At 50.4% G+C, this 27,832-nt stretch overlaps 1 protein-coding gene across 1 annotated transcript; it reads left to right on the plus strand.

Annotated features, from left to right (window-relative positions):
- Positions 1-4,634: 4,634 nt before the first annotated feature.
- Positions 4,635-25,366, plus strand: SEPTIN11 (septin 11). The gene is made up of 8 exons (XM_054392373.1): positions 4,635-4,816; positions 6,822-7,008; positions 8,750-8,911; positions 10,558-10,654; positions 12,561-12,729; positions 17,218-17,350; positions 21,379-21,566; positions 25,332-25,366. The coding sequence occupies exons 1-8, from the start codon at positions 4,650-4,652 to the stop codon at positions 25,345-25,347; spliced, it is 1,119 nt and encodes a 372-aa protein (XP_054248348.1). The 5' UTR covers positions 4,635-4,649; the 3' UTR covers positions 25,348-25,366.
- The last annotated feature ends 2,466 nt before the right edge of the window (positions 25,367-27,832 follow it).

Raw genomic sequence — 27,832 nt, forward strand, 5'->3', positions numbered from 1 at the left:
CTCTGTAGTCTTGTGGAGGTTTGGAATTGCTTCCTGCTCATGCCTGAGTGGTATGTGAAGAAGGAGAGGGAAGATTCATTCTGTAATGTGGGGTCCTGTGAAGGAGACGTGATTAAGGAAGAGTGTAAAAAGTTCTTGGGATGCCTTAAGCTCTCTGACATCTGAGAAGATCCAGACACCCACGCCTAGCAGCACAGCCGGTGTCAATTGGCTGATCTCTGCCGAGGTCTGTGGAGCTGCACTTTTACCCATGCTGATCTTGTCCATGGCTCCTGAAGCTGCAGGCAAGGGGAGGTGCCTGGCAAACAGTTCCTCTGTTAGCATGCTTGTAAGAGGTCAGTGCTTGCAGAAACAGGGACTTGTCTGTGTGGTCATGAAGCATCTCTTAGGCCTGCGTTGCTGTGGGTGACAGCTGAAGGAGGTGTTTGGGTCCAGGGGTGTGTTGAGGAATTGAGCTGATCACAGCCAGAGCAGCAGGGCCATCTGCCTTAGCATCCCCTTGGTTTTCAAACCCTTCTGTTTTGCCAAACCCAAGGCATGAATCACTTGACTGTTCTGCTAATTGCACAGTGAGCAATCAGGCTCGTTGCTCTCCATCAGAGCTGCCTTTCCATGTGGATCAAAGCTAAAGCTCATGATATACTCCTGAGTTTGCAGAGGTTCCAGTCCTTGCCCTCTTGCCAGGAAGCTGAGGACTCAAGACTGCAGCACTGCTGAGCTAACAAAGCCAGAGCTGCCCATTCTGTGCAATTGGGCTAACTGGTAAAAGTGCCTGTGGTGGTTTTGATAATTGACATCCTTGGTGGACCTGTGCCTTGGCTAAAGGGGCTGCAGAGCCTCTTGGTGGGGGTGCAGCTTCCAGCCTGCTGCCCAGCCCTCTGCTGTGAGAGGGGAGAGCAAAGAAAGGGGGGGCAGTGTGTGTCTTTGTGGCAGCATCCCTGCTGTCGGGGAGCAGGAGCAAGTGATTCCCTTGCAGAGGGTGAAAGCAGGAGCAGAGGCCTGGCTGCAACAGGAGGAGGTCATGTACCTAGAATCCTCCCTCCTGGAGAGGAACAGCCTCTTTCTCTCCCAAGAAGTGCCAGCTCTCCATTGGCTTGTTCTGGAACTGGCTGTTGCATTGCACCATGCTTCTATTTGGGTGTGGAGGGAGGTGTTTAGAAATCCAAGTCCCTTTTGGCTCTCCTGCCTGTGATCTTTCAGCAGAAACGTGCATGCTTTCAGGATCCACTGGGTGAGATGTGCTGCAGGCTGGGGAATACTGAGGGAGGGGAGAGGTTTGGGTTTGCATTTCATCTGTGCACATGCTTTGGGCCTCTGAGCTTTCTGTGAGTGGTTTGGGCAGATACCAGACCACACTTCTGCCTCCTGGTATGCAGCACAGCTTGTGAAAAACACTTGGTGTTGGAAAGTGGAGAGAGAGTTTGGGTTTGCCACTGTTATTGTTTGCCACTTGCAGGGAAGGGGGGGAAAAAAAAGCAGGGTAGAGGAAACTAAACTGAATAAGGTATGCAGCAAAAAATAACTGCCAGAGATGCAGGAGCTGAGTCTGGCTGTGTTCCTGCTGAGTAACTGGTGCTGAGGCACTGCTTGCTTCCCTAAATATACCAGGGAAAGAGATACTGGGGCTGTGCTGCAAGATGCTCAACACCCACTGCTTTCTGTGAAGCCTGTGAGTCATGAGCACCTCTTGCTTTCTGGGATCTGCTTTGAGCTGCCTTTACTTAATCATACCCCAAGCCCACTGGAATTTTCAAAACACCAATGTTACAGTTGCTTAATTTAACCCATTCACAGCCTGCATAAACCCCAGGCTCTCCTTCCATTGTGCAGAGTGGGAAGTCCTCCTCCTCTGCTATGGATTCTTCTTTTAACAACCAGACAGGTCCTTTTCCCATGTCTGGTCCAAAGCCCACTGAGTTGGTGGAAAAAGAAGCTGGTGGTACCAGCATGTGCAACCCATGACTGTATTTAGCTCAACAATGTGTGTGGGGTTGGAGAAAGGTTAGTATCTTTGGAGGAAAACCTGCTGTGAAATTGAGAGGTGATTCTGTCACTCTGCTCTGGTGAGATTTGGGGCTCTTCAGCCTGGAGAAGAGAAGGTTCCAGGGAGACCCTACAGCTACCTTTCTCAATATCTGAAGGGGACCTCCAGGAAGGCTGGGGAAGGACTGTTTTGAAGGGCCTGTGATGATAGGATGAGGGGCAATGGTTTGAAACTGGAGCAGGGCAAATTTAGGTTGGACATTAGGAGGAAGTTCTGCACAGTGAGGGTGGTGAGACACTGGAAGAGGTTGTGCAGAGATGTGGTGGAGACCCCATCCTTGGAGGCATTCAAGGCCAAACTTGATGGTGCTGCAGACAGCCTGATCTAGTTGGATGCCTGCTGACTGCAGGGGGGTTGGACAAGATGACCTTTGAGGATCTCCTCTGACCTGATGCATTCTGTGAAACAACAGCAGAGCTGCTCTAGGTCTACCAAGCTGTCAGGATTTGTTTGTTTATTTGTTGTTCATTGTTCTCTGTTGGCATATCTGCAGTTTGTCAGGGAAGAGAGAACTGGGCTGGCTGCTTTTTCCAAGCCTCCCTGAATTACTGCCCAGCTGTTGTGGAAAAGTCCTAAATATAATCTTGGAGTTGTTTCAAACCTCCCTTCTGCAAGGTCAGTGCTGCTGCATTACCCTCCACAGGAGAGCTGTGGAGGGTCTGATGTTATCAGCTCAGGCCCCCCAGGCAGCCAGGAGGAGGAGAGTGGGTCTTGAGGGGTGACTTGCACTACTGGAGTGCCTGGCCTGACTTTTTATCTGCTGTAGGCATGGAGCAGCAGCATAGTGAGCTCTGAGGGTCGCGCAGGAAACACCAGGAGCAGTGCTGTGCTTTCTCCCCTCTTGAAGGAGGGGAGCTGGCAGCTTTCTGCTGTAGATGTCTACAGGGGACATGAAGAAGACACTCTGCTCCTTCAGCAGTTGAGAGGAATTGGTCTACAGCTGTGACCGTGTGTCACTGTGTCTTTCCAGGTATCTGCATAGATCATCCTTGGGCAGCCCTCAGGATATGTGATGCAGAGGTCTGAGAAATACATTTGGCTGGTGCAGGGTCATGGTTTATTAGTTGCAGGCCTGGAAAAACAGTCTGGTAGTGTTTGTGTGCCTTGATATTGGGGTTGTTAGCTCCTCAGTCCCTCAGCAAAGAGCTTCATAGAAGTACAAGAGCAGAGCTTCATAGAAGTACAAGAGCAGCGTGGTTAGGAGGCAAACTGAAGAGTTCTAACAGGACTAGGCACAATCTTAACAGGAGTGTTGTAACCCTCTTAAATGCTTTTCTTCTTGGTCTTACAGAATGATGACCTTAGGAACCTGTCCCTCTCTGGCCATGTGGGCTTTGACAGCCTCCCTGATCAGCTGGTCAACAAGTCAACATCACAGGGCTTCTGCTTCAACATCCTCTGTGTGGGTAAGTCATCCTGCACCACTGGGTGGTCAGCTTGTGCCAAGGGGTGCAGACAAATCCTTGAGTTAGCAGCTTCTGCCCCCTGCAAAAGGTAAGGTCTGAGCCAGCAGGGTCCAGGGAAGTGACATCTTCTTCCCAGAGCTGCTCCAGGGTAAAATCCATCATCCCTCTGTTTCTTTTCTCTACCCTGTTCGCTGAGTCTAAAACCAGATGTTTTTAGCTGTTAAAATCTTCCCTTTTGATCATCCTGTGGTTCTGCTTACCCCAAGGGCTGCCTATAAGCAAGCTGGGCTAACTTGGGAACTAAATGTATTTAAAGCAATGTTAATTTAAATCTGCCTTTCTCTGGGTTGGGCACAGAGGCTGTTTCTCAAATTGCATTCCTTCCCTTCCAGGCGTTGCCTACCTCGTTATATTCTTAGTTTCTCCCGTTGGAAACACTGCTGGTTTTAGCCTCCAAATGAGGTACTGGAGAACAAAGCCTGTCACCTGTTCTCTGCTGTACCTCACCTGGGTGCTGCAAATTGGGTTTGGAACCTGATGTACTGTTACTGCTCCCAACCTGTTCAGAGGGTGAAACCTGGGGAAGCAGCTTCATCTCTTAGCTGTAGAGAGATGCCTTGGTACTCTGTGGATTCTATGCAGCTGGAAATCATGGGAATCATAGAATGGCTTGAGCTGGAAGAGACTTTAAAGATCATCTTGTTCCAACCCCCCTGTTTGGGTTGGAAAAGACTTCAAAGGTCATAGAGCCCAACCTTCAGCCTAGAACCACTACAGCCATTAAAACATGCCCCTGAGTGCCATGTGCACAGGTTTCTTGAACACCTCCAGGGATGGGGACTCTACCACCTCCCTGGGCAGCCTCTTCCAAATCCTGACCGCTCTTGCAGGAAAAAAAAATTTCCTAATCTCCAACCTAGATGTCCCCTAGCACAATTTTGTCTCCTCCTATCACCTGATACTAGTTCTATCATCAGATACTAGTCCCTGGCTGAGTGCTGGGGGATTGGTAAAGATGGAGACTGTCTCCAAAGCCATCTGTTCCTGCAGGATTATTTTGCCATGTGCACAAAGCCTAATTCTGCTCCTGCCCAAGTGGAATAACTCCTGTGTCTGAGAATGAAGTGGGGAGCAATCAGACCACACTGACCTAAGCCTTTGTCTGCTCAGGTGAAACTGGCATTGGCAAGTCAACGTTGATGGACACTCTGTTCAACACCAAGTTTGAAAGTGAGCCTGCGACGCACAACGAGCCTGGAGTGAGGTTGAAAGCCAGGAGCTACGAGCTGCAGGAGAGCAACGTCCGTCTGAAGCTGACTATTGTGGACACGGTTGGCTTTGGTGATCAGATCAACAAAGATGACAGGTACATTTATGTCTGTCAGCTGGATGATGTGCCCTTCTGTGCCTCCTGGGCCAGGAGTGGCAGCTGGCATCGCTGTCCCTGTGAGACAGGTAGAAGTGACCAGAAAGTGAAGGACAAACAGACCAACCAGGCTACAGAAGTGGTGCTTCTGCCCTCCTTTTCTCTCTGCAGCTCAGCTGGACTTTCTGCTTCAGCTGAAATGTGTAAATATTTGAAAGCATGAGTTCAAGTTGCAGTTACACTGCATCTCTTAGAGAGCTGCAACCCAGCTCACAGCTCCTGTTTACACCACCCTGGGATGCCCAAGTGAGTTTTACTTCACCATTGTTCCCAGGTGCTGATTTCCATGTTGTGTGCTTTCTGGACAGCCCACACAGTCCCTTGTGTCCATCCATATGGACTCTTGCAGCAGTGTTAAAATTGATCATTGTGTGATCATTGCTAATTAACACATTGCCCATGTCTTGGAGCCATACCTGCCCTCCTTGCAGTAATCCCAGCTCCCTCTGGAGTGTTGTTTGTGGTCCTCTTCTCTGCACCTTGCCAAGGGATGGGCACACTGAACAAAAGCTACGAAGGCACTTGGGAAGTAACCTTAACATCAGAGCTCCCTCCAGGATCTCTGTTAGCATGGAGAGTGAACAGGATCTACTTCCTGTCCCATGAGGAAAACTGTAGACATGTCCAACAGCTTCCACAGTGATTGATTTCTGTAACTCTTCATTGCTGTGTGACACCAAACCCCAACTGTTGTCCCCATTTTGTGGCTCCTGCTGCTGACTAACGCTGCAGAGACCAATGGGTGAGGGGCATGTGCTGGCTGGAGGGATTGCTCTGCACCTCAGCCCCTGCCATATGCTCTGGGCAAGAACAAAAGCTGCTGGGAGGAGGAGCAGGTGCTGGGAGCAGGGATGCTCTGCAGCCTGTTACTGCCCAGTCACTTTGCATTTGCTCCAGCTGGCTGACAAGAGCCAGCAGTGTTGGTGGTGAAGCCCCTCCAGCTTCTCTCTTGGGCAGTTGGAGAGAGGAGCAGTCACAGGCAGCAGGGCTTAGGGACAGCTTTTGTCCTCCCACTGTCACTGCACATGTGACTGTAGTGGGTGGGATTTTTCTCTCTGCTCTTGTTTGAGTCAGAAAATAACACAATTATTTGGGTGGGAAAAGCCCTTTAAGATCACTGAGTCCAACCATCAACCTAACACCACCATGGCCATCAAACCATGTCCCCAGGTGCCATGTCCACAGGTTTCTTGAACACCTACAGGCATGGGGACTCCATTGCCTCCCTGGGCAGCCTGTTCTAATCCCTGACCACTTTCGCAGCAAAGAAATTTTTCTTCACCTTCAACCTAACCCTCCTCTGGCACAATTTCAGGCTATTTCCAGTTCTTTTTTTACTGTTTTTCCCCAGTGCATTCTCTAGTTATCTCCTGAGCTTTGTTTGCAAGCTTCAACTCCTGAAAGCTCCTTTTGTTCCTTTGTGACTCTCCCCTTTTTTAAAGATCACAAACAGGCTTTTGCACAAACCATGGCAAGGTGGTGGTTTCCTGTTTAAAAGTTCTTGTATTAGAGAATTCTCAGTGGCACTGGCAGAGCAGCAGCTCAGACTTTGCTTGGAGAGACTACAAAGCACCTTCTTTTTCAGGGCAGCAGCCTTGTGTGGTTTCCATACACTTGAAGTCCAGGCCCTCTGCCACTTTGTCTTGCTAATATGCCCATAGTACTCTCCTTGTGCACCCAGTGGAGACTCACTTGATAAAGAGGGGCAACAGTCTGGGCAGGAGGGGTCCTAAAAGCAACACATAATGTACAGAGCATCCATGACTTGCCCAGAGATGTGGTTGAGGCCCCATCCCTGGAGACATTCAACATCAAACTTGATGAGGCACTGAGCAACCTGCTCTAGATGGAGATGCTCACTGCAAGGGGGTTGGACAAGCTCCAGCCCAGTACTTTCTGTGATTCTGTGAGTGTCCCTCAGTGCCCTGTGGTTTTCTCTCCCCAGCTACAAGCCTATAGTAGAATACATTGATGCACAGTTTGAAGCCTACTTGCAAGAGGAGCTGAAGATCAAACGGTCCCTGTTCAATTACCACGACACCCGAATCCACGCCTGCCTTTACTTCATTGCACCAACTGGACACTCACTCAAGTCCCTAGACTTGGTCACCATGAAGAAGCTTGACAGCAAGGTACTTACTGCTCATAAGTGACATGACTTTCGAGGGTCTTTTCCAACCCAAAGCATTCTGTGGCTCTATGAAATCAGAGGTTGAAGTTGAGCTCTGCTAGTTCTGGCCCTCAGAGGCATGGTTGCCATCTCTGATTCACTTTGTCCATCAGGTTAATTAGGTTTTGGTACAAAACCTGAGTCAGTAAGCGTGCATGAGATGAGAATTACATCAAAAATACTTGAGGTCATCTTCCCAATCAATGAAAAACAAATCAAAATGCTGTGTTTGCATGCTCTGAATGCATCCAGCTAGACACAGTGATTGGATCTTCTGTCACTCTACCCACGAGCTGATAAAGAAGAATGTGAATAAATACATTACTCACCATGTGCCTTCTCAGCTACTCTTCTGCCTAGCATCTCCAAGCTTGGTTTAAACCGTGGAGTTTTACTAGATACTTGCCAGAAGATTTTTTTTTTCTCTTTTCTAGGGAAATTATCCAAGGGACAGATGTAAAACTTGAGTTTTTAAACTAAGCTTCCTCTGTGCTTCTCTACATCATGATTTAAGCAATTTAAATCAGTCCACCTTGCACCTTTGGCTCACTGAATCCTGATTCTGCAGAAGATAAATGATGACAGTGGCTCTTTATTTCCCATTGTGACCTATTGATTGGGGTTTATGCAGTGATGGAGAAGGATCCCTGCTCCGCTTCACTTAAAATAGGGTTATGGAGATTTACCTAAAGCAAGCTGATTGCCAAAAGGCAGAATATGAATGTCAGAGGGGGATGGCATGACTCCAGACCATCCCCTGAGCAGAATTAAAGAGGATTTTCAAGTACTATAGTTAAAATCCCTTCATATTGGTCAATATCATCAGCGTCATCTCTACAATTTCTTTCTGCTGTTTCAAGGAAAAGCCAAGTCCTGCAAGATCAGAAGCAGAAATTGCCCATCTGAAGGGAGCAGAAAGGAAAAGAAAGCAGAATTCCTCCTCCTAATGCATTCTTGTCCTGTCCCAGCAAAACAGACACTTGTGCAGTGCTTCAGTCCATCCAGCTGCTCTGGGGGTACCCAGCTCCTGGATGATGTTGCTGTTTGCTATCCTGCTGCCAGTGCTGCAAGCAGCCTTTCTAGGCAAGGGTAGCAGCAGCTTATCTTTCAGGTCTGTGTTAACCTGGTAGATCATCTCTTAGAGAGAAATCAGCCCTAGTGCTGCAGTGAAGCAGTTTTTGGGAGCATGAGAGGGCATGCAGGTGGAGGAGGCATGCTGGTGTTGCCATCAGCCCCTACCCTGTGTGAAATGTGGATGCAGAGCCCTCCAGTGGGGTTAACAGCAGCACTGCTGCCCACCCCTGATGATGAAACCAAACACCAATGAAAGGCTGTTAGGTCTGAGTGTGTCTCTTGCAGTGCTGCAGCCTGCTGTGGTGTGGAGGAGAGCCTGGATGGTAATTTCCTTTTCATAATCTATGACAGCATTTCCTGACCAGCCAATTCAGATGAGGAGGGGAACACGACAGGAAACAGCACATTGCCAAATTGCATTTGACTTCTTTTTAAGGCCATCATCCCAGTTGCCTGAAAACCCTATGGTGCTGTCAGCAGCAGTCCCGGGGAAGGACTTCTGCTGAGCTGGGTGGTGGCTGGTGGCACTCACAGGGCTGTTGGTGTGGGGTGCATGCTGCTCTGTCCTTTCCCAGTGACGTAGCAGCACGTGCAGTCCTTCATCTGGAGGTGCTGTCTCTGTCTTGCAGGTGAACATCATCCCCATCATTGCCAAGGCTGACACCATTGCCAAAAATGAGTTGCACAAGTTCAAGAGTAAAATCATGAGCGAGCTGGTCAGCAATGGAGTCCAGATCTACCAGTTCCCAACGGATGAAGAGACAGTGGCTGAGATCAATGCCACCATGAGCGTATGTTTTTTTGCCTTGGTTTGCATGGGCTCACCCCTGATGCTAGGGCACGTTGTACCATGCTGCTTCTGGCTTTAAAACTGCAGTCTGAGCACAGGCTGCTCAGCAGGCTTTTGGAGCTGAGCTACCTGTCACCCATGGGCTGCTTGGCCTGGAGTACTTCATTGTCTGACAAGTGATTCTTTTCTGAGCACTCTTTATTTCATCTCCTTCCCCTTGTGTAGTATTCCCATCTTGGGGAAGGAAGAGGATGGGAGGCAGGGCCTGTACACAAGTCAGGGCAAAGGGCTGGGGTTTGGGTTTCCTGTCCCAAATCACCGCTTGCTGCTTAGCAGGGGCTGATTCACTTCTGCCTTTGTTTTGTTTTCCGGTGGGAGTGGGGGCATCATTGGTGATGTTCCAGCTCTCAGCAGGGCCAGTGGCCATCAGCAGCAGGGGCTCTGGCTTCCATCTCCTTCCCTTCTTCCAGTGATGAGACTTGAGGTCAGACAGGGCTGGGATGGGGCTTACAGAGAGAAACAGTTGGCCCCTGGCTGTGCCTGGGAGCATCAGAGGAAGAACCTGAGCACAAGGTTTATGACAGTGGCTTGCATCACAGCAGTGCTAACAGGGCCCTCAGGTGGCCTTAGTAGGTCACATAACACCCAGGAGAACATGCCAAGCCCAAAACAAGTGAAGGATGAAGTTGAGTTATCTGCCTTTGTACAGGGAGCAGAGGCATCAAGATGAAGCCATTTCCTTGCAACTTTTGAAGGCTTTTAAGAGTTTCCCTGCACAGCTGTTTGAAGATGGGCAACTGTCCCATCCAGCTGGATGTCAGCCTCTCTCCACACCACTGTATTGCTTCTCTTCCCTGTCTGGGAAGCAAGAAGCTGGTAGAGAGGAGGGACAGAGCTCTGCCAGAGTGCAGTGTGTGTTTTGCCCTCCTCTGCTGCAGCCTGGCTGCTGGGAAGTTCCTTTGCCACTCAATATCCCTTCTGCCCCATGGCTTCTTGCCCAAGAATGCACCCCCTCCCAGAGCTTGCACCCAGCCCTTTTGGATGCTGTTAAGGCAGGGAGAGCACCATGGGGCAGACAGAGGCCAGTTCCCTCCTGGCAGCAGCCACATTTCTGGGAGCAGATCCCAGATTGTCACCACCACACCCATGGAGAGACTGGGACAGTGACTCAGACGTGTCGGCCCAGGGCTGGGTTTGCTCCACTCTTCCCCTTGCTCACAGCTTTGCCCTCTTTAAGAGGAAGCTTTAGCAGTTGTTTCTAGCAGCAGAAAACCCCTGCATTTTTAGTTTATCTTCCTTGGGTGGATGTACTTTATATTCTTATTGTTTGGCAGTGAGTTTTCATCTCTGTTCAAATTTAATTCCGGTTTCCAAGACTACTGCTGTGCTTGGGATAGCCAAGCCTTGTGATGACACAGCAAATATCTCTTGTAATTTTAGGACTTCAGAGTTTTTGGGTATTAAGTCTTGAGCAGGTTTCTCACCCAGATTTCTTTAGTGCTCTTTCTGAAACGTTAGGTGAATTACAAAGGAGTTTTAGCAACTTCAATCCAGCAAGGCTGCCACAGTAAACAGCTTTCTTCAGAAACAATCCCTGGCAAGGCAGCAAAGGAAATCCCTGACCTCATTGTCCCTTTCCTTTCGTAGGTCCACCTTCCTTTTGCTGTAGTTGGCAGCACTGAAGAAGTGAAGATTGGCAACAAGATGGCAAAGGCCAGGCAGTACCCCTGGGGTGTTGTGCAGGGTATGTTACTGGAAGCCCAAGTAAGACCTTGTCATCCTCTCTCTGCCTGATGAAAGGTGCTTTGATCTCTGGATGGTCCTTGTCAAAATCTCGCTTGAGAAAGCAAGATCACAGCTCTAAGACTTCTCCTTAAAATCAAGACTTTGCAACCTAGATCTAGACGGGGAGGGGGGTTGGTGGGAGGGTGGTGATGACAAGCTAGGCATTGCTTTGGGAGAGAGCAGGCTAACATTGCTAGGGGATGTTAAATAAGTAGCTTGAAGAATGAAAATGGAAATATCTGTTCCTTATGCTTTTCTGCCAGCAAAAAAGAATGGGCATCAGAGAGGGCTTGGGCAGCTAGTGGTTTGGTTTGGACCCTGCACAGAAGCCTGAATGCAAACATGTAGCTGAGGGATTTTCTGGGGAGGTCAGTGGGTGCTCTGCCTTCTCAGCTAGACATGGGAGCAGAACTAATTCAACACCTGGCTGCTTGGTGTGGCTTGTTCTGGTATCAGAAACTGGATGTGCAGCTCAAGTGTGAAACCCCCTAAGGACAGACTTGGGCTAGGGTTGTGTTTGCAACCCAGGCTGCCAGAGACCCAGCTGGTCCTTGCCTTCCCAACCAGCACAGAGTAGTGCAGGGTTGAGATAACTATAGAACTGTTGGGGTTGAAAGGGACCTTTGAGATCATCGTGGCCAACCACTCAACCAGAGCTCACAATCCCAGCATTGCTGCTAAGCCACTGCCTCAGCACCACATCCATGCCTCTTTGAAATCTCTCCAGGGATGGGGAATCCACTACCTTCTTGGGCAGCCTCTTCCAGTGCCTGAGAATCCTTGCTGGGAAGAAATTTTTCCTCCTCTGGCACAACTTGAGGCTGTTGAGATGTTGGTGGGCTGCTGTGTATCCACTTGGGTAATGGCCACAAGCCACAGGGAAATGTTCTCAGGGCAGTTCTGCAAAGCTCACTGAGATTTTCTCAGCAATACAAGCTGACCCTGAGGCAGCTTCAGACTTGCTACCTTCAGTGTACACCAGAGGATAACACAAAGACTAACCTGCAGTTAGGAAAGAAGTTGATATCTTTGGGAAGCCTTGGGCTTGATATATATCCTGATGTTCCCAGGAAACCTGGATCAGGTAGTAAAAGAGATTTAGCTGGGTACCAGAGTGGCTTTGAAGATCTGACCCTGAACTGCCCCTTTGCAGAGACAGCTGCTCTGGTCTGAAGGGGAGCAGCTGGAGTGCTTTGCTGTGTCCCTGGAGGCAGGCTCCAGAGTTGTCTGTTAGCAGCAGAGATGCCTGCTGCTTGCTGTTGCATCCTAAAGAGACAACTTCCATCCCTTGTTTTCAAGTGTGCCCAGATCATTTGCTTGTGCTGCAGCATGCAGCCCTCAGCCCACTGAACAGCTTGTTCACCCAGGGGCTGATGGTGACACACCACAGCCTGCTCAGAATAGAAGCTGTTCTGGGAAGCCACGTTCTGCTCCACGTGCTGCTTCCCTTCAGAGCCAGGAGTAGGGGTTTAGGGCTCCTTGGTAAGCTCAGCTGGCATGGAAAGGATACAGCATCTCTGGTGGGGTCTTCTCATAACCTTTCCTTTCCCCACTGCTAGTTGGTTCCTTGCCTGGGCCCCTGTTGGGGATGTGGATTTAGAGTGGGAAGTGAAATCCTGTGTGCAAGTGGATCATCAGCACCTTGCTGGTGCAGAAATGCATGGAGAGGCTGGAGCTCTGCAAATCCAGTGAGTGGCCTGGAACTGGTGGCCGTGGTGGTGTGGTGTGGGGTGGTGTCACCCCCAGTTCACCAAGGCAGGCTGAAGAGCTCTCAGGCTTGCTGAACTGGGGCTCAGGTCCAGGGAAACGGGGAAACCTGGCTGCTGGGTTTAACGTTCCCTGTGGCTGGTCTGTCTGCCTTGCAGTTGAAAATGAAAACCACTGTGACTTCGTGAAGCTGCGGGAGATGCTGATCCGAGTGAACATGGAGGACCTGAGGGAGCAGACACACACCAGGCACTATGAGCTCTACAGGCGCTGCAAGCTGGAGGAGATGGGCTTCAAGGACACGGACCCGGACAGCAAGCCCTTCAGGTGGGAAAGCAGCTCTGCACAGCCAGAGAGGCTGGAGGGCTGGGGCTGCTGATGTTGGCTAGGGAGGGAATAGCTGTGGACACTTGGAGCAGCTGAGATCCAAAGCGTGGGTGGGAAGGAAAAGCTTGTGCAGTGCAATCTTGTCTTCAGGGTTTAGGGCTTGTACAGGGGAAGCACAGACAGAGCCTGGGTGGCTGAAAGCCGATTCTTTGTGCCCTTCTTTTAGTATCTCTTACTCTTTTTGCATCAGATACATGCTGCTCACTCTCCCTCAGCTGTCTAGTCATGAGGGAAGCTTCAGCTCTTCTTCCTGCTAGCAGTACCATGAGCTTCTTGGAGACTTGAGTGAACCTGTTGATTAGCAAGTTGTTAATCACTTCAGAAATCCTTCCTGATATGTTTTTCCCTGCAGGAGGGCAAGGTTTGAGATGATCAGGTGTCCCTTTTCCTCTGCTGCAGACTCAGCTGTCAGCTTGCTGAGTTCCAAGTCAGGGCCAAATACATTTGCTGGGCTTGAAAAGCAGAGCTGCATCCATGCTGAGAGGATGGCAACTTGTGTTAAGATATAACTGGCTACTGAAGAGATCCTGGGAGGGAAGTCATTGACTCTGAGAGTCTTTCACAGCTGGTCCAAGGTGTGCTGTGAAGAGGGTGCCGTGCTCTGATGCTTGAGGTTTGGCTTGTTCCCAAATACAGAGTTTATGTTGTCTGACAGCTTTGTTGGTCTGAAGCCCAAGCCGTTAGCCAGAGACAACAGCTGTGTGGGAACTGGGAGGGAGTGTTTGTTTTCTGCTCTCGTTTCCTGTTTCCCATTCCCCTCCAACTTCTCCCCAATAATTGCCTCAGCAGCATCCCACGCTCCCCTCTGTCCCAGGGGACAGCAGTCCTAGTTCAGTGAGCATCACTGTGGGTTGAGCCCCAGCACTCATCCACGTGTCAGGAATAGCTGTGCCCAGCCCTGGGGTGGCAGCCATGCAGCTGGCTCAGGCAGATCACCGGGGACATGGTTGATCATCTGTGGCCCTCAGCAGGGGAGAGCCAGGTGGGCTCCAGAGCAGGAGGAGGAATGGGGGCTTTGTGTCCACGTGTCTGGGAAACAGCCCTCCATGGTGAGCTCAGTGAGGTCTGCGCAGAGCCTTCAAGGGCTTCATCTGTGACTTGCTGAGTTGATGCAGCTGCATTTCTTCTGCAGCACAGGAGCTCTGCCAGCATCAGTGGAGCCCAGTTCTGTTCCTAAGCCCAAGTGTGAAGCTTTATTGTATTTCCTTTCTGGAGAGCAATGGCTTAAGATGGGCTCAGCCCTTCCCTTTGAGGAATCTGAGGAATTTCCATTGCTTCCTGTACATGAGGCCTCTCTTGACCAAGCCATAAGTAGAAAGGAAATGAAAATGTAAAGAATTCCTCCATCTGGAATGTGCTAGTTCAGAACATCTTGGTCTGGGTGCCTTCTCCCTCCAATAAACAAACAAACCCCATGATCCCAAACCGTTTGGCTGAGGGCAATGGATATCTGAAAGGAGGCAAACAGCAGGGTTGGTTCTTTCTGCTCTTCCTTTTGACACCAGGGATCAAAAGCAGACCTTTGCCATGGGTCTGGACTCTGGGAGCCACAGGGACTGCTGTACTTCAGCCAGGAGCAGGAAGCCTTCAGTAAATCCCAGGCTCAGCAAGGCAGAAACCCCAGCAAACCGTGGGTGCTGTGTAGGTACTTGGGTGAGGTTTGAAAAAGAGAAGCTGGAGGATGGTTTTGAGACTCACCTTGCTGGCAGAGCCTCCACTGCCTGTCCAAGCTGCAGAAGGTGAGGAGGGAGCACCAGTGCCCACTCCTGTAGGCATCTCTTCTGAAGTGGGGTCCTCTGCTGCACAGAGACCCTTCTGCTGTTCCATATCTGTTGTGCACTGATTTCTCTGTTGCTCTGAGCAATTTTATCCAAAGATACATTTTAAAAAAAGAAAATCTTACTTCCAAGGGCTCCATTCAGTGTGTGGGCAGTCAAGTTACTCCTGTCATCTAGGTTCAGATGTTTATGTCCTCATGAAGCACATTCCCTTGCCATCTTTGTCTGGGAGGAGCTGCAGGGATCCCAGTTGGTTTGGATTGTTATTCCTTAGGGCTAGAAGTGTGTGTTTTCACATGCAGCCTGGAGCTGCTGGGCTGCCTTCTCTGAGAACTTTGCTTCTCTGGAAGCTGGAGTCACTTCAGTAGAGAATTGAGCTTGCTGGCCTTAGGGTAGTGGTGAATTTTGAAGTTTAGAATTATGGAATTGCTTTGGTTCAGAAAGCCCTCTAAAATCAAGTCCAACCATTGGCCTAACACCACCATGGCCTTAAACTGTCTCCCAGAGTGCTATCGCCACAGATTTCTTGAACACTTCCAGGGATGGGGAATCCACACCTGCCTGGGCAGCCTGTTCCAATCCCTGACCACCCTTGCAGCAAAGAAATTTTTCCCTTTTCTCCAACCTAACCCTCCCCTGGCACAATTTCAGGACATTTCCTATCTTACTATCACCTGATACTAGGGAGAGGAGACCAACCCCCACCTCACTGCAAGCTCCTTTCAGGGAGCTGTAGAGAGCAATGAGGTCTCCCCTCAGCCTCCTCTTGTCCAGGCTGAACACCCCCAGCTCCCTCAGCTGCTCCTCACCAGCACTGTTCTCCAGACCCTTCACCACCTTTGTTGCCTTTCTCTGGACATGCCCCAGCACCCCAATGCCATTCTTGGAGTGAACTTGAAGCTGGGATTACCAGTGAATCTGAGACAATTTAACACCTCACTTCTGGCAACCTTTTCCTGCTTTCCCATCACCTGGCATTGTGTTTTTGGACATGAGCTTTGCAGGAAGGTGTTTGCAGTGCAGGCTACAGTTAGCAATGTGCAGAGTTCCCCTTCCAGTCCATGAGGTTCTGCTGCTCCTAGGATAGAGTGTCACTAGCTGCAGATTAAGCTTCACGGAGCACTGAGGCTAAGCTGCCCTCAGGCCTTTCCTAAACTCTAGCCAAACCCTTCAGAAGGGTTGAAGAATTCAACTCTGTGCCCACAGTCAGAGGATTAAATGCAAGCCTGAATTTTAGGGAGGTTTTAACTTAAGTCTGCTGCTCTTTCTCTGCTGAGTGGTTTGGTGATTTAGTGAAGAATCCAAAGATGCCTCTCATCCTCTTCTCCCATGAGCAGATTTTTGTCAGTTTTTACAATCAGCATGTTGTTTCTATGTGTGGGAAGCTGGCATGGTCAGCTGGAACTAGGATTCCTTCAGGGTGGCCAGTGCTGTGCAAGAGCATCTCTGGGCATCCCATCTGTGGAGTGTCTTAGGAGACAACCAAAGTGCCTGTCCATTAGCAGTGTTAAACCCAAGACTTGGGTTAGACATCAGGAGGAAGTTCTTTACAATGAGGCTGGTGAGACACTGGAATGTGTTGCCCAGGGATGTGGTGGATGCCCCATCCCTGAAGACGTCCAAGGTCAAACTTGGAGCCCTGAGCAACCTGATCCGTTTGGAGATGTCCCTGCTCACTGCAGGAGAACTGGACAAGATGACCTTTGAGTGTCCCTTCCAACCCAGTGCATTCTATGATTGCATGTTCCATTGGTTAATGTGTTCCTCCAGAGGCAGGGTGTCTGTGGGATAGCAGGGGAGTTTGCACTTCAAAAATGCATTTTCAAAGAACCATCATGGGGGAAATAGTTCTCATTCCCACACTGTCAGTATGGCTGAGTATCCAAATCCATTTAAGGAGTGAAAAGAAGAGGAATTTTGGCATCCAGAATTCCTAGGAGGCTCTGAAAATCTCAGAGGTGCATGGACAACGTGTTTTGTGTCCCAGATCTTTGCTGTGCTCTCAGTGCTGGGGAAATAAAGGCATGCCAAGAAGTAGAGGGGAATTGAAGGAATGAAGTCCAGTTATGTGGTCATTCAGAGGAGGAATGCTGCTGCTCATTCACAAAGGCTTAGGCTCCCTTGACAGCTAAAGAAGAAAGGTGGCTTTGCCTAAGTGAAGCCTCTCATCTGAATCCATTAGCATTAAGAAGTGAAAATTCAGTTTTGCTCAGTGTCATGTTTGAACTCCTTAAAACCAGGTCTCCCACTCTGCCCTCCCACTGCTTGTCCTGAATCTCCTCAGTTCAAGTTCAAGACTGGGGGGAAGTGAGAAGGTGTGACTCCAACAGATCACGAGCCATGTGAGCAACAAGGGAGTGCTGTAGATGCTTACCTAGTGGCTGTTGAATTTGGAGGACAGTCACCCAGCCTGCTAACTGATCTACAGCATCCCCAACAGTGTGCTGCTTTTGTCCTAGCTAGCTGTCTCCCACTGCTGCCACCTAGCAAACGTGTACTTGTTTCACTGGAGGTGCTCATGCCTCTGTCACAGACCTCTGGTGATGTTTTGTGGTATCACCAGCAGCTGGAAATTCATGACTATGCTTGAAACACAGCTCTGACTGTTTGGCTTCTATCTGTTCTCTTTTTTTTTTTTTTTTTTAAACAGTCTCCAAGAGACTTACGAAGCAAAGAGGAATGAATTCCTGGGTGAACTCCAGAAGAAGGAAGATGAAATGAGGCAGATGTTTGTCATGCGAGTGAAGGAGAAGGAAGCAGAGCTGAAGGAAGCAGAGAAAGATGTGAGTAGACTGTAAGGAGAAGGAAGCAGAGGAAGGTGTGAGGAGACCGTAAGGAGAAGGAAGCAGAGGAAGGTGTGAGGAGACTAAGGAGAAGGAAGCAGAGGAAGGTGGGAGGAGACCGTAAGGAGAAGAAAGCAGAGGAAGGTGTGAGGAGACTGTAAGGAGAAGGAAGCAGAGGAAGGTGTGAGGAGACTAAGGAGAAGGAAGCAGAGGAAGGTGGGAGGAGACCGTAAGGAGAAGGAAGCAGAGGAAGGTGTGAGGGGAGACCGGAAGCAGAAGGAAGCAGAGGAAGGTGTGAGGGGAGACTGTAACCAGAAGGAAGCAGAGGAAGGTGTGAGGAGACCGTAAGGAGAAGGAAGCAGAGGAAGGTGTGAGGGGACCGTAAGGAGAAGGAAGCAGAGGAAGGTGTGAGGGGAGACCGGAAGCAGAAGGAAGCAGAGGAAGGTGTGAGGGGAGACCGGAAGCAGAAGGAAGCAGAGGAAGGTGTGAGGGGAGACCGGAAGCAGAAGGAAGCAGAGGAAGGTGTGAGGAGACCGTAAGGAGAAGGAAGCAGAGGAAGGTGTGAGGAGACCGTGAGGAGAAGGAAGCAGAGGAAGGTGTGAGGGGACCGTAAGGAGAAGGAAGCAGAGGAAGGTGTGAGGGGAGACCGGAAGCAGAAGGAAGCAGAGGAAGGTGTGAGGGGAGACCGGAAGCAGAAGGAAGCAGAGGAAGGTGTGAGGGGAGACCGGAAGCAGAAGGAAGCAGAGGAAGGTGTGAGGGGAGACCGGAAGCAGAAGGAAGCAGAGGAAGGTGTGAGGGGAGACCGGAAGCAGAAGGAAGCAGAGGAAGGTGTGAGGGGAGACCGGAAGCAGAAGGAAGCAGAGGAAGGTGTGAGGGGAGACCGGAAGCAGAAGGAAGCAGAGGAAGGTGTGAGGGGAGACCGGAAGCAGAAGGAAGCAGAGGAAGGTGTGAGGGGAGACCGGAAGCAGAAGGAAGCAGAGGAAGGTGTGAGGGGAGACCGGAAGCAGAAGGAAGCAGAGGAAGGTGTGAGGGGAGACGGAAGCAGAAGGAAGCAGAGGAAGGTGTGAGGGGAGACGGAAGCAGAAGGAAGCAGAGGAAGGTGTGAGGGGAGACCGGAAGCAGAAGGAAGCAGAGGAAGGTGTGAGGGGAGACCGGAAGCAGAAGGAAGCAGAGGAAGGTGTGAGGGGAGACGGAAGCAGAAGGAAGCAGAGGAAGGTGTGAGGGGAGACCGGAAGCAGAAGGAAGCAGAGGAAGGTGTGAGGGGAGACCGGAAGCAGAAGGAAGCAGAGGAAGGTGTGAGGGGAGACGGAAGCAGAAGGAAGCAGAGGAAGGTGTGAGGGGAGACGGAAGCAGAAGGAAGCAGAGGAAGGTGTGAGGGGAGACCGGAAGCAGAAGGAAGCAGAGGAAGGTGTGAGGGGAGACCGGAAGCAGAAGGAAGCAGAGGAAGGTGTGAGGGGAGACCGGAAGCAGAAGGAAGCAGAGGAAGGTGTGAGGGGAGACCGGAAGCAGAAGGAAGCAGAGGAAGGTGTGAGGGGAGACCGGAAGCAGAAGGAAGCAGAGGAAGGTGTGAGGGGAGACCGGAAGCAGAAGGAAGCAGAGGAAGGTGTGAGGGGAGACCGGAAGCAGAAGGAAGCAGAGGAAGGTGTGAGGGGAGACCGGAAGCAGAAGGAAGCAGAGGAAGGTGTGAGGGGAGACCGGAAGCAGAAGGAAGCAGAGGAAGGTGTGAGGGGAGACCGGAAGCAGAAGGAAGCAGAGGAAGGTGTGAGGGGAGACCGGAAGCAGAAGGAAGCAGAGGAAGGTGTGAGGGGAGACCGGAAGCAGAAGGAAGCAGAGGAAGGTGTGAGGGGAGACCGGAAGCAGAAGGAAGCAGAGGAAGGTGTGAGGGGAGACCGGAAGCAGAAGGAAGCAGAGGAAGGTGTGAGGGGAGACCGGAAGCAGAAGGAAGCAGAGGAAGGTGTGAGGGGAGACGGAAGCAGAAGGAAGCAGAGGAAGGTGTGAGGGGAGACGGAAGCAGAAGGAAGCAGAGGAAGGTGTGAGGGGAGACCGGAAGCAGAAGGAAGCAGAGGAAGGTGTGAGGGGAGACCGGAAGCAGAAGGAAGCAGAGGAAGGTGTGAGGGGAGACCGGAAGCAGAAGGAAGCAGAGGAAGGTGTGAGGGGAGACCGGAAGCAGAAGGAAGCAGAGGAAGGTGTGAGGGGAGACCGGAAGCAGAAGGAAGCAGAGGAAGGTGTGAGGGGAGACCGGAAGCAGAAGGAAGCAGAGGAAGGTGTGAGGGGAGACGGAAGCAGAAGGAAGCAGAGGAAGGTGTGAGGGGAGACGGAAGCAGAAGGAAGCAGAGGAAGGTGTGAGGGGAGACCGGAAGCAGAAGGAAGCAGAGGAAGGTGTGAGGGGAGACCGGAAGCAGAAGGAAGCAGAGGAAGGTGTGAGGGGAGACCGGAAGCAGAAGGAAGCAGAGGAAGGTGTGAGGGGAGACCGGAAGCAGAAGGAAGCAGAGGAAGGTGTGAGGGGAGACGGAAGCAGAAGGAAGCAGAGGAAGGTGTGAGGGGAGACCGGAAGCAGAAGGAAGCAGAGGAAGGTGTGAGGGGAGACCGGAAGCAGAAGGAAGCAGAGGAAGGTGTGAGGGGAGACCGGAAGCAGAAGGAAGCAGAGGAAGGTGTGAGGGGAGACCGGAAGCAGAAGGAAGCAGAGGAAGGTGTGAGGGGAGACGGAAGCAGAAGGAAGCAGAGGAAGGTGTGAGGGGAGACCGGAAGCAGAAGGAAGCAGAGGAAGGTGTGAGGGGAGACCGGAAGCAGAAGGAAGCAGAGGAAGGTGTGAGGGGAGACCGGAAGCAGAAGGAAGCAGAGGAAGGTGTGAGGGGAGACCGGAAGCAGAAGGAAGCAGAGGAAGGTGTGAGGGGAGACCGGAAGCAGAAGGAAGCAGAGGAAGGTGTGAGGGGAGACCGGAAGCAGAAGGAAGCAGAGGAAGGTGTGAGGGGAGACCGGAAGCAGAAGGAAGCAGAGGAAGGTGTGAGGGGAGACGGAGCAGAAGGAAGCAGAGGAAGGTGTGAGGGGAGACCGGAAGCAGAAGGAAGCAGAGGAAGGTGTGAGGGGAGACCGGAAGCAGAAGGAAGCAGAGGAAGGTGTGAGGGGAGACCGGAAGCAGAAGGAAGCAGAGGAAGGTGTGAGGGGAGACCGGAAGCAGAAGGAAGCAGAGGAAGGTGTGAGGGGAGACCGGAAGCAGAAGGAAGCAGAGGAAGGTGTGAGGGGAGACCGGAAGCAGAAGGAAGCAGAGGAAGGTGTGAGGGGAGACCGGAAGCAGAAGGAAGCAGAGGAAGGTGTGAGGGGAGACCGGAAGCAGAAGGAAGCAGAGGAAGGTGTGAGGGGAGACCGGAAGCAGAAGGAAGCAGAGGAAGGTGTGAGGGGAGACCGGAAGCAGAAGGAAGCAGAGGAAGGTGTGAGGGGAGACCGGAAGCAGAAGGAAGCAGAGGAAGGTGTGAGGGGAGACCGGAAGCAGAAGGAAGCAGAGGAAGGTGTGAGGGGAGACCGGAAGCAGAAGGAAGCAGAGGAAGGTGTGAGGGGAGACCGGAAGCAGAAGGAGGTGAGCATCCAGCTTCCAACATCAAAGCCCATAAAGGTGTTTGCTGCCCAAAAGGCAAATATGAACTCAGTTCCCAGTCCTGCCATGGTCTTGCCCATCATGCAAGTCCTCTGCCACTTTTCTGTGCCTATGCAATAGAACAGGAGCATTCCCTGCTTAGGGGCAGCTGGAGGAGGACACATCCCATAGCCACGTTTTCTTGCTTTGCATGAAAGTCCCTAGGTGTAAAGCAATGAGGGATGGAACATGGAGGTTTGGAAGTGTCCAGAGACCTGTTGTATTCCTACAGATATTCCTGTCAATTGTAGGGCTGTTCTCACAAAGACAGGTATACCTGGGACATGCCAGTGACTTGTTATTGATGCAGCAGAGCCACTTCAGGCATCCTTCCCAGGGATGGGGATGAAAATTCCAGTCTCCTCCCATCCAGTTCTCATTGTCTCTGTCCTGGCAGCTTCATGAAAAATTTGACCATCTAAAGAGGACTCACCAAGAAGAGAAGAAAAAAGTGGAAGACAAAAAGAAGGAACTTGAGGAAGAGCTGAACAACTTTCAGAAGAAGAAGGCAGCAGCTCAGCTATTACAGTCACAGGCTCAGCAGGCAGGTTCTCAACAAACCAAGAAAGACAAGGACAAGAAAAAGTAAGCAGATGTCACCCACGTCCTTTGTAGGGTTTGTTACAGTTTGGGAGGTTGTTTTCTCTTTCTTGCTGCATGTCTGTATTTGCTTTTCCCCATCACCAGACTGGAAACTGGGCTTTTATCAGCCTGATCAAATAAAGTATTTTTTTCTAAAGGGTGGGCCAGGGACACGATCTTAATTTTTCTCCAGAAGACTACCTTCTGTTTTGATGTCACAGTCTGACTGGTATGGGAGAGCAATGGGATGGTGAAAGTTTGATCTGTGATTAGTCCAGCATCTTCCAGAACAGCTCTGGGATGGTCTGGCTCCAGATTTATCTGCCTGAGCCAGAATTGTTAATGGGGTCTCTACCTGCCTTCCTTTCATCCCAGAGCAGTTTCCACTTCCCATCCTGTAAGGTTCTAGTAGGAAATAGAAGCAGATCAGAGCCCAAACCCACCATATTATTTTTACATGGGAAATGCTGGTGCCAAAAGTGGATGCTTGGAAGCTTGCTTTTTTTAAAAAAAGAAAAAAAGGAACTTTTGGGTTCATTTTCTTCCAAAACAAACTCTTATGGTACATAGTTGCAAGTAGTGGTCACATTTGTGGTTGGATCAAGTTGACATAAGCTAAAAGCTCCACACCTTTTGGTGAGGCTAATGGTACTGTTTTCTACCATTTCCTGTTTGTATGCTGGGGCTATAATCCTGCACCCTCCAGCACTCTGAGATTCCAGCAGTTTAGCAGGCACTGAGGGTACCTGTGAACAGAGTCTGTCAATATTTAGAGGTGGGATTTCCAGATGTGCTCTGTGTTGACCTAACTCTGCTTGCCCTGAAACTGGAGGGACACTGCCCTTGACTTGAGCTCGGAGTTAGGTCGCTGCACAGCTCTGCTGGAAACCTCAAGCTCTAGATAGATCCAGATTGGTGGGAGCTCCTTCTTGCAGCTTTGATTAGGAGATCCCTATTGATTACACAATCCTGGTTACTTCTGCCTGCCTGAACAGCCAGAGCACAAGGTCCTCGTAGGTGTGATGTGCAGAGTGAAGCCAGGCACACCTTGCAGAGGGGGACTGTGTGTGGCTGGTTTGTGCAGCACCAACAGGCTGCTCTCAGGCCCCCTGGCACAACCTCCTTGGCTTTTTCCATATCTATCAAGGGGATGCTCATGCAGGTCCTTCCTGGGCCATCTGACCACACAGCACTAATTGCTAACTGCAGCTGGGAGAGGTATAAAGATGGTGAGGCAGCAAATCTCCCTGGAAAACACTTCTTTAACCTTCCCCGCTTCCCCAGCCAACTGCTCCACGCTTCTAACAGCTGTAGCAAAGGACTGGGTTCCTTCTGGCAGCCATGGGCTGGACTAACAGTGAGCTGGCTTGGGAAAGCCAAGCTGCTGGCAGGGATGTGCTCCAGACCCCTCTCTCTCTTGCTGACCAGTGAACTGAAGCCAGGCGTGAGCTGTCCTGCAGCCTCCAGGAGTCTGCTGTGCTGCCCATACACCCATGTCCTCCTGTCCTTTGGGAAGCTCTGCTGGCACTCTCTGCATGTCCCCTGTCTCTGCTGCTGGTTCCCTGCCTGCTACTTGTTGCTTCTGCCCCTGGCTACCGAGGGAAGGTGGGGAGGACCTTGGGCTGGTTCCTCAACTGATGTAACTTGATGTAGCTCCTATGGAGCCATGCTGCTTTACGCCAGCTGGGAACCTGGCCTTGGGTGCCCACTGAGATACATTGAGTGCTTGTGTGCTGCTTGCTCTGCTGGGGTAGAGTGGTCTTGGAGAGGCTCAGCAGTGCTATGCTGCACTGCAGGAACACCACCTGTGGGCAGCTGAGGTCCATGCATGCCGCAATACCCTTCTGCAACGATGCCTGTCAATAGGGTAGGCTGAGACATTGGTCTTCTCCCAGCTGAGACTCCAGACATGGTGACCCATTCCTTGAAAAGAACATTTTTCAGGCCCTTTTTCTTGTCTCTCACACAGAGTTGGCAGCTTAATATTTTTGAGAACTCTGGTGTCAGGTTGGTTTTTTTTTACCTCTTGGATCTGAGACCAGTGCAGTATAGAATGGTCTGGGGAGCTGAGCGACTTCTGTTAGGTGCTGTCTGCTGCTGTGGAGTTGGCTGGCACACGTGGTGGGTGTGAGGCAGGGCTGTTGCCAGGCACCATGACAAACAGTTTCTGCTTTGCTGCTGCATTCACAGAAGCCTGCTCGTGAGGAACGTGCACATCTTTTAGTGTCTCCTTTCAGTGTGGCTCCACACCAGGTGCTGTAACTGCTTCACCTCTTCTGTAGTGTCTGAGTTACTAACAGAGCCTTGAGAGGGAAATGCTGATGCTTCTGCCTTGTAGCACACCTTGGGCTTCCTAAAGGCTTTACCTTCTTCCTTGTGCTCTAACCAAAAGCTGCAGGTTCTGTAGGTAAGGCTCTCACCCTCTCCCTGCTGACAGGGACTGTGGGGCTCTTGTTGCCAGAGGAAATCCTTGCCATGCATGGTCCTTGTAGCCCCCCTAGAGTGTCACTTATGGGAATGCTGCTTTCTCAAGGTGAGATCAAATTTCTCCATCTTGGACAACAGAGTCTTCATGCTGTGCTGTGCAAGCCAGAGGGAAGGATGGGGGCAAAATCTGCTGCTGGCTGAACTCCTTGAGGGAGATCTTAGCCCTCTTGATAATCCAGACAGTTCCCAGAGGAACAACTTGTCTTTGTTCCCTTTTTTTTAGCAATCCATTTCTCAGATTCCAGTAGTTTCTGTTTAGATTCCAAACTTGTTGCAGATGATGGCAGAACTGTGCTGTTCTCAGGACAGCACATCTGTGTGTCTCTGGCATTTGGGTGACTGGAATACAGACACCTCCTTAAGCCCTTTCCTGCTTGGGGGCTGAGTGTGCTTCTCATGTCCCTGCTGTAGCTCTGGGGTGGGACTGTGCTTCAAACGTGAACCATCTGCAGATGGCTCCTGGCAAAACCATCTAGGAGCAGCAAATAGCCTTCTGGTGTTTGCCTGTTTGGTAGATGGCCACATGCATGCCTCAGCACATGCTGTTGTGTTACTTGCTCACCCTCAGCTCCCCCCCACCCCAGGAGCTGGGACCATCTGTTAGGGCTCTGTTTCTGTTGATTTCAAAAGCAGATGAAAATCTTTTTTTTTTTTTTTTTTCCAGTTCCCTTTCTACATACCAGCTTCCAGTCCAGTGAGACTGATCTGCCCATCACAAGCCCTGCTTGGTCCCAAAGCAGTCCCTGAGCTCTAACACACAGCTACAGTCTGAGCTGCAACACAAATATCAGGGCCTGCCCCAACACCCTGCAGAAAGAGGGCTTTGGCTGAAGGCTCTGAGTTGGGTCTTCAAGCTGAAGTGCCCAGATCTGAGATCCTGAGTTTGGGTAAAGCTAAACTAAGCACAGAGCCTTCTCCAGGAGCACCTGTCTGAGGTGCCCCAAACCAAACACTTCCAACCACACCTCCCAGCCAAGCACAGGCTGAAAAGATGAAGCTTAAAGGCACCACCTTGGCTAACTTTGTGGTTGGTTGGTCACTGCTGCTGCCCCTCAGGTTTCTTTTTGCTTGTCAGAGGCTGGAGTACAGCCCAGCCTTGAGGGTTAATTCCTTTAGACTTCCATCACCCATCTGCATGCCCCCCAGCAGAGCGGGTTGCTGGTGTTGGCTCTTAGCTTTCTTTGATTTTGGGTTTTATTTTTTTTTTTTTTACATTTTGAGTTCAATTATTGCTAACTCTTTTTTTGTTTGTTTATTTGTTCTTTTTTTTTTAACTTGCAGTGCAAGCTTCACATAAAGCCTGGCAAGCCAAGGATGTTCCTGCATTCACCTGCTTTTGCAGTAATGTGTCTGCCATCTGTTTTCTTTACTTTATTCTTTTTTTCCCCTTTTTTTCTCCATTTTTTAACACAAATAACTGTTAACTCACCTAATAACATAGTGGGAGCAAGAAGGGAGAGGGATTGGCTCCAGGACTCTATGCAACTGGAAGCTCAGGTGTGGGGAAGGAGCAAGGTAACGATCCCATGGGTTTTCCTCATCAAAACCAGCAGCAGTGAATTGTTCTTGGCCCCAAGCTGGAACTGAGAGTCAGGGCTGGATGTTGGCAGCTCAGGTGAGTGCTGTTGACTGGCTCAGGTCCTTGGTGCTGGTGGCATAGCCAGCTCTGGGAGAGCTGGCTGCAGTGTCCCTTGTGCTGAAGGCTCCACAGAAACCAGCCTTGGGGAATTCCTGCTGCCCAGAGATCACAGCCCAGTCCCTGGTGTGGCCAAGCCCTGGGTTTCACCCAACCCCTGTTCCTTCTGATGTTAGAGCAACTGGAGTCCCACTGCTGGGGGGGGGCTGTGTGTGTAGATAACCAAAGTTACTGACCTTGCATGCCATTACATTTGCATGATGTTTTTATTAGCTCCTGGGTTCCTTGCCTGCCTTGATCACAGTGGTTGGCTTGGGTTTGTTGTCACCTGCTGGCCTGTCTTTGCAGCCACCCTTCCAGCTCAGGCCAGCAGCTGCCTGCCAAACACTGCGGTGGGAGCCGAGCAGCGCTGCAGGTACTGGGAGCAGGACCACTTCTCACTGCCCCTTCCATCTGCTACTTGCCTGGCTATGACCATTGAAACCTCAGTTGAGAGAGCACCTGGTCTCCAGTGTGCATGATCTTAGCAGCCCATATGGAATCAAAAGCCTGGATGGGGTGGAAGCCATCCTTCAGCAGCCTCTTAGAGCTTTCAGGATTGCTGCATGCACCTAGACAGGCTTGTGAAGCTGCAGAGTCCAGAATTTCACAGCAAGGCAGAGAGGGTGCCTGCACACACGTTCCCTGTGCTCCCCACCAGCCCTCCTGCACCAAGGACCATGTCCCTTGGGCGTGCAAAGGAGACGTAGCATAACCAGGCCTCGTGGTGTGGAGGTGGCTCTTGATCAATGTCATTTCTACACCATTGCTTTTTTGGACAGAGCCTTTCCCATCCTTCTCAAGAAGTGGCAAGCCATGCTTACCCTGTGACTTCTGCATTTCTTTCTCTTCTGCTGATGTCCAGCCAGCACTTTCCACTCCTCCTCGCTAGGTAGTCTCCTCTTCCTTTCCTTAAAGCACTCTTAAAACCTACTCTTCCTACCCCCAGCATCACACACTACAGTTCTTGTTTCTGGAATGAAATTTCTCATCTCTCTGGGGAAAAAAAAAGACCAAACCCAAAAGGCAAAATTATCATCTTTGAAATGTTGATCTGGGGAGTTGTTTGGGGGTTGTCTTGCTTTTTAACCCTCCGTGCTTAAACATGGCTTTGGAAAGAGTATATCTAAATGTCATGTGTTGGACAGACAGCAAAAATTGGTTGGAGATAAAAAAAGCTGGAAATAAAACAGTTGAGCCTTTTCTTCCCTTTTTTGTTGTTGGGTTTGTGTTGTTTGGGTTGTTTTTGGTTTTGTTTTGTTTTTTTTTTTTACATCACACCTCCTGCTCTTACCAACCAGGATGTACATTTTGTCAGGATAAATAGGTTTGCTAGGAAAAATTCAGCTGCTTCTTGTGGCTTCTGGCAAACCCAGCTCTTAAATCTCAAGTTGTCAAGGAAGAAGCTTGGGTTTTGGCAGGAGGTTTTCACAGCCACATCATCCTGCACATCACTGAGTGCTTGTGGCAGAATGCTTTGCTTCAGCTGTCTCTGTGCATGCCCTCTTCTTAATTACCAGCAGTTGGTGCCAAGAAGGAAACTTCATTTTAATGTTTCTTTGTCCTGCTTCATTTAACAGCCCTTGAAGATATGTTTGGTAGGGGAAATCAGCTGAGTCCAGCTATTCTCTCTCATTCTTTTGGACAGAAAGCTGTGGCCAAGTGCATTCATGTATTCTTGATTGAGTTTCTTTCTCCAGCAAAAAACAAACTCTTCTGGAGAAGCTGGGAATAAGCCATAAACTTGCACAAGTTAAAGGTACTGGTTTGGGTTTTCTTGCCAAAGGAGATGTTGATAACTTTCTTCTCTCTCCTTAACCCCCTGGGCCATGTTTAGCTTGTTGCTGTTGCACTTCTTGTCTTTCCTTTACGCCTTTTTTTTCCCAGAATGGAGTGAATGATGCACTCCAATCTAGCTGGTGTTCTTTCACCTTTGCATGTGAGAGAGATTAGCAAGAGACTCACCCTTCCTGCCTCACTGCTGATAGGAAACCAGCTGTGTTTGGCTGGGGGAGGCTGGCTTTTAAGTCCACTTCTTTACAAGTGGCATGGTTCACCCAGCATCACACCTCTGCAATAACCAAGCTGCTTTTGCTGAGATGGTGGA

Source organism: Indicator indicator, chromosome 25 (genome assembly GCF_027791375.1).
Source record: "Indicator indicator isolate 239-I01 chromosome 25, UM_Iind_1.1, whole genome shotgun sequence".
Classification (NCBI taxonomy): domain Eukaryota; kingdom Metazoa; phylum Chordata; class Aves; order Piciformes; family Indicatoridae; genus Indicator; species Indicator indicator.

What these genes read in the sequence shown, in the direction of transcription:
- SEPTIN11 (XM_054392373.1), top strand. Translation starts at nt 4,650, where the DNA reads ATGGACACTCTGTTCAACACCAAGTTTGAAAGTGAGCCTGCGACGCAC. An exon ending in CCGGACAGCAAGCCCTTCAG is followed by an intron (nt 12,730 to 17,217) that starts GTGGGAAAGCAG and finishes TTTTTTAAACAG; the next exon opens with TCTCCAAGAGACTTACGAAG. An exon ending in TGAAGGAAGCAGAGAAAGAT is followed by an intron (nt 17,351 to 21,378) that starts GTGAGTAGACTG and finishes CTGTCCTGGCAG; the next exon opens with CTTCATGAAAAATTTGACCA.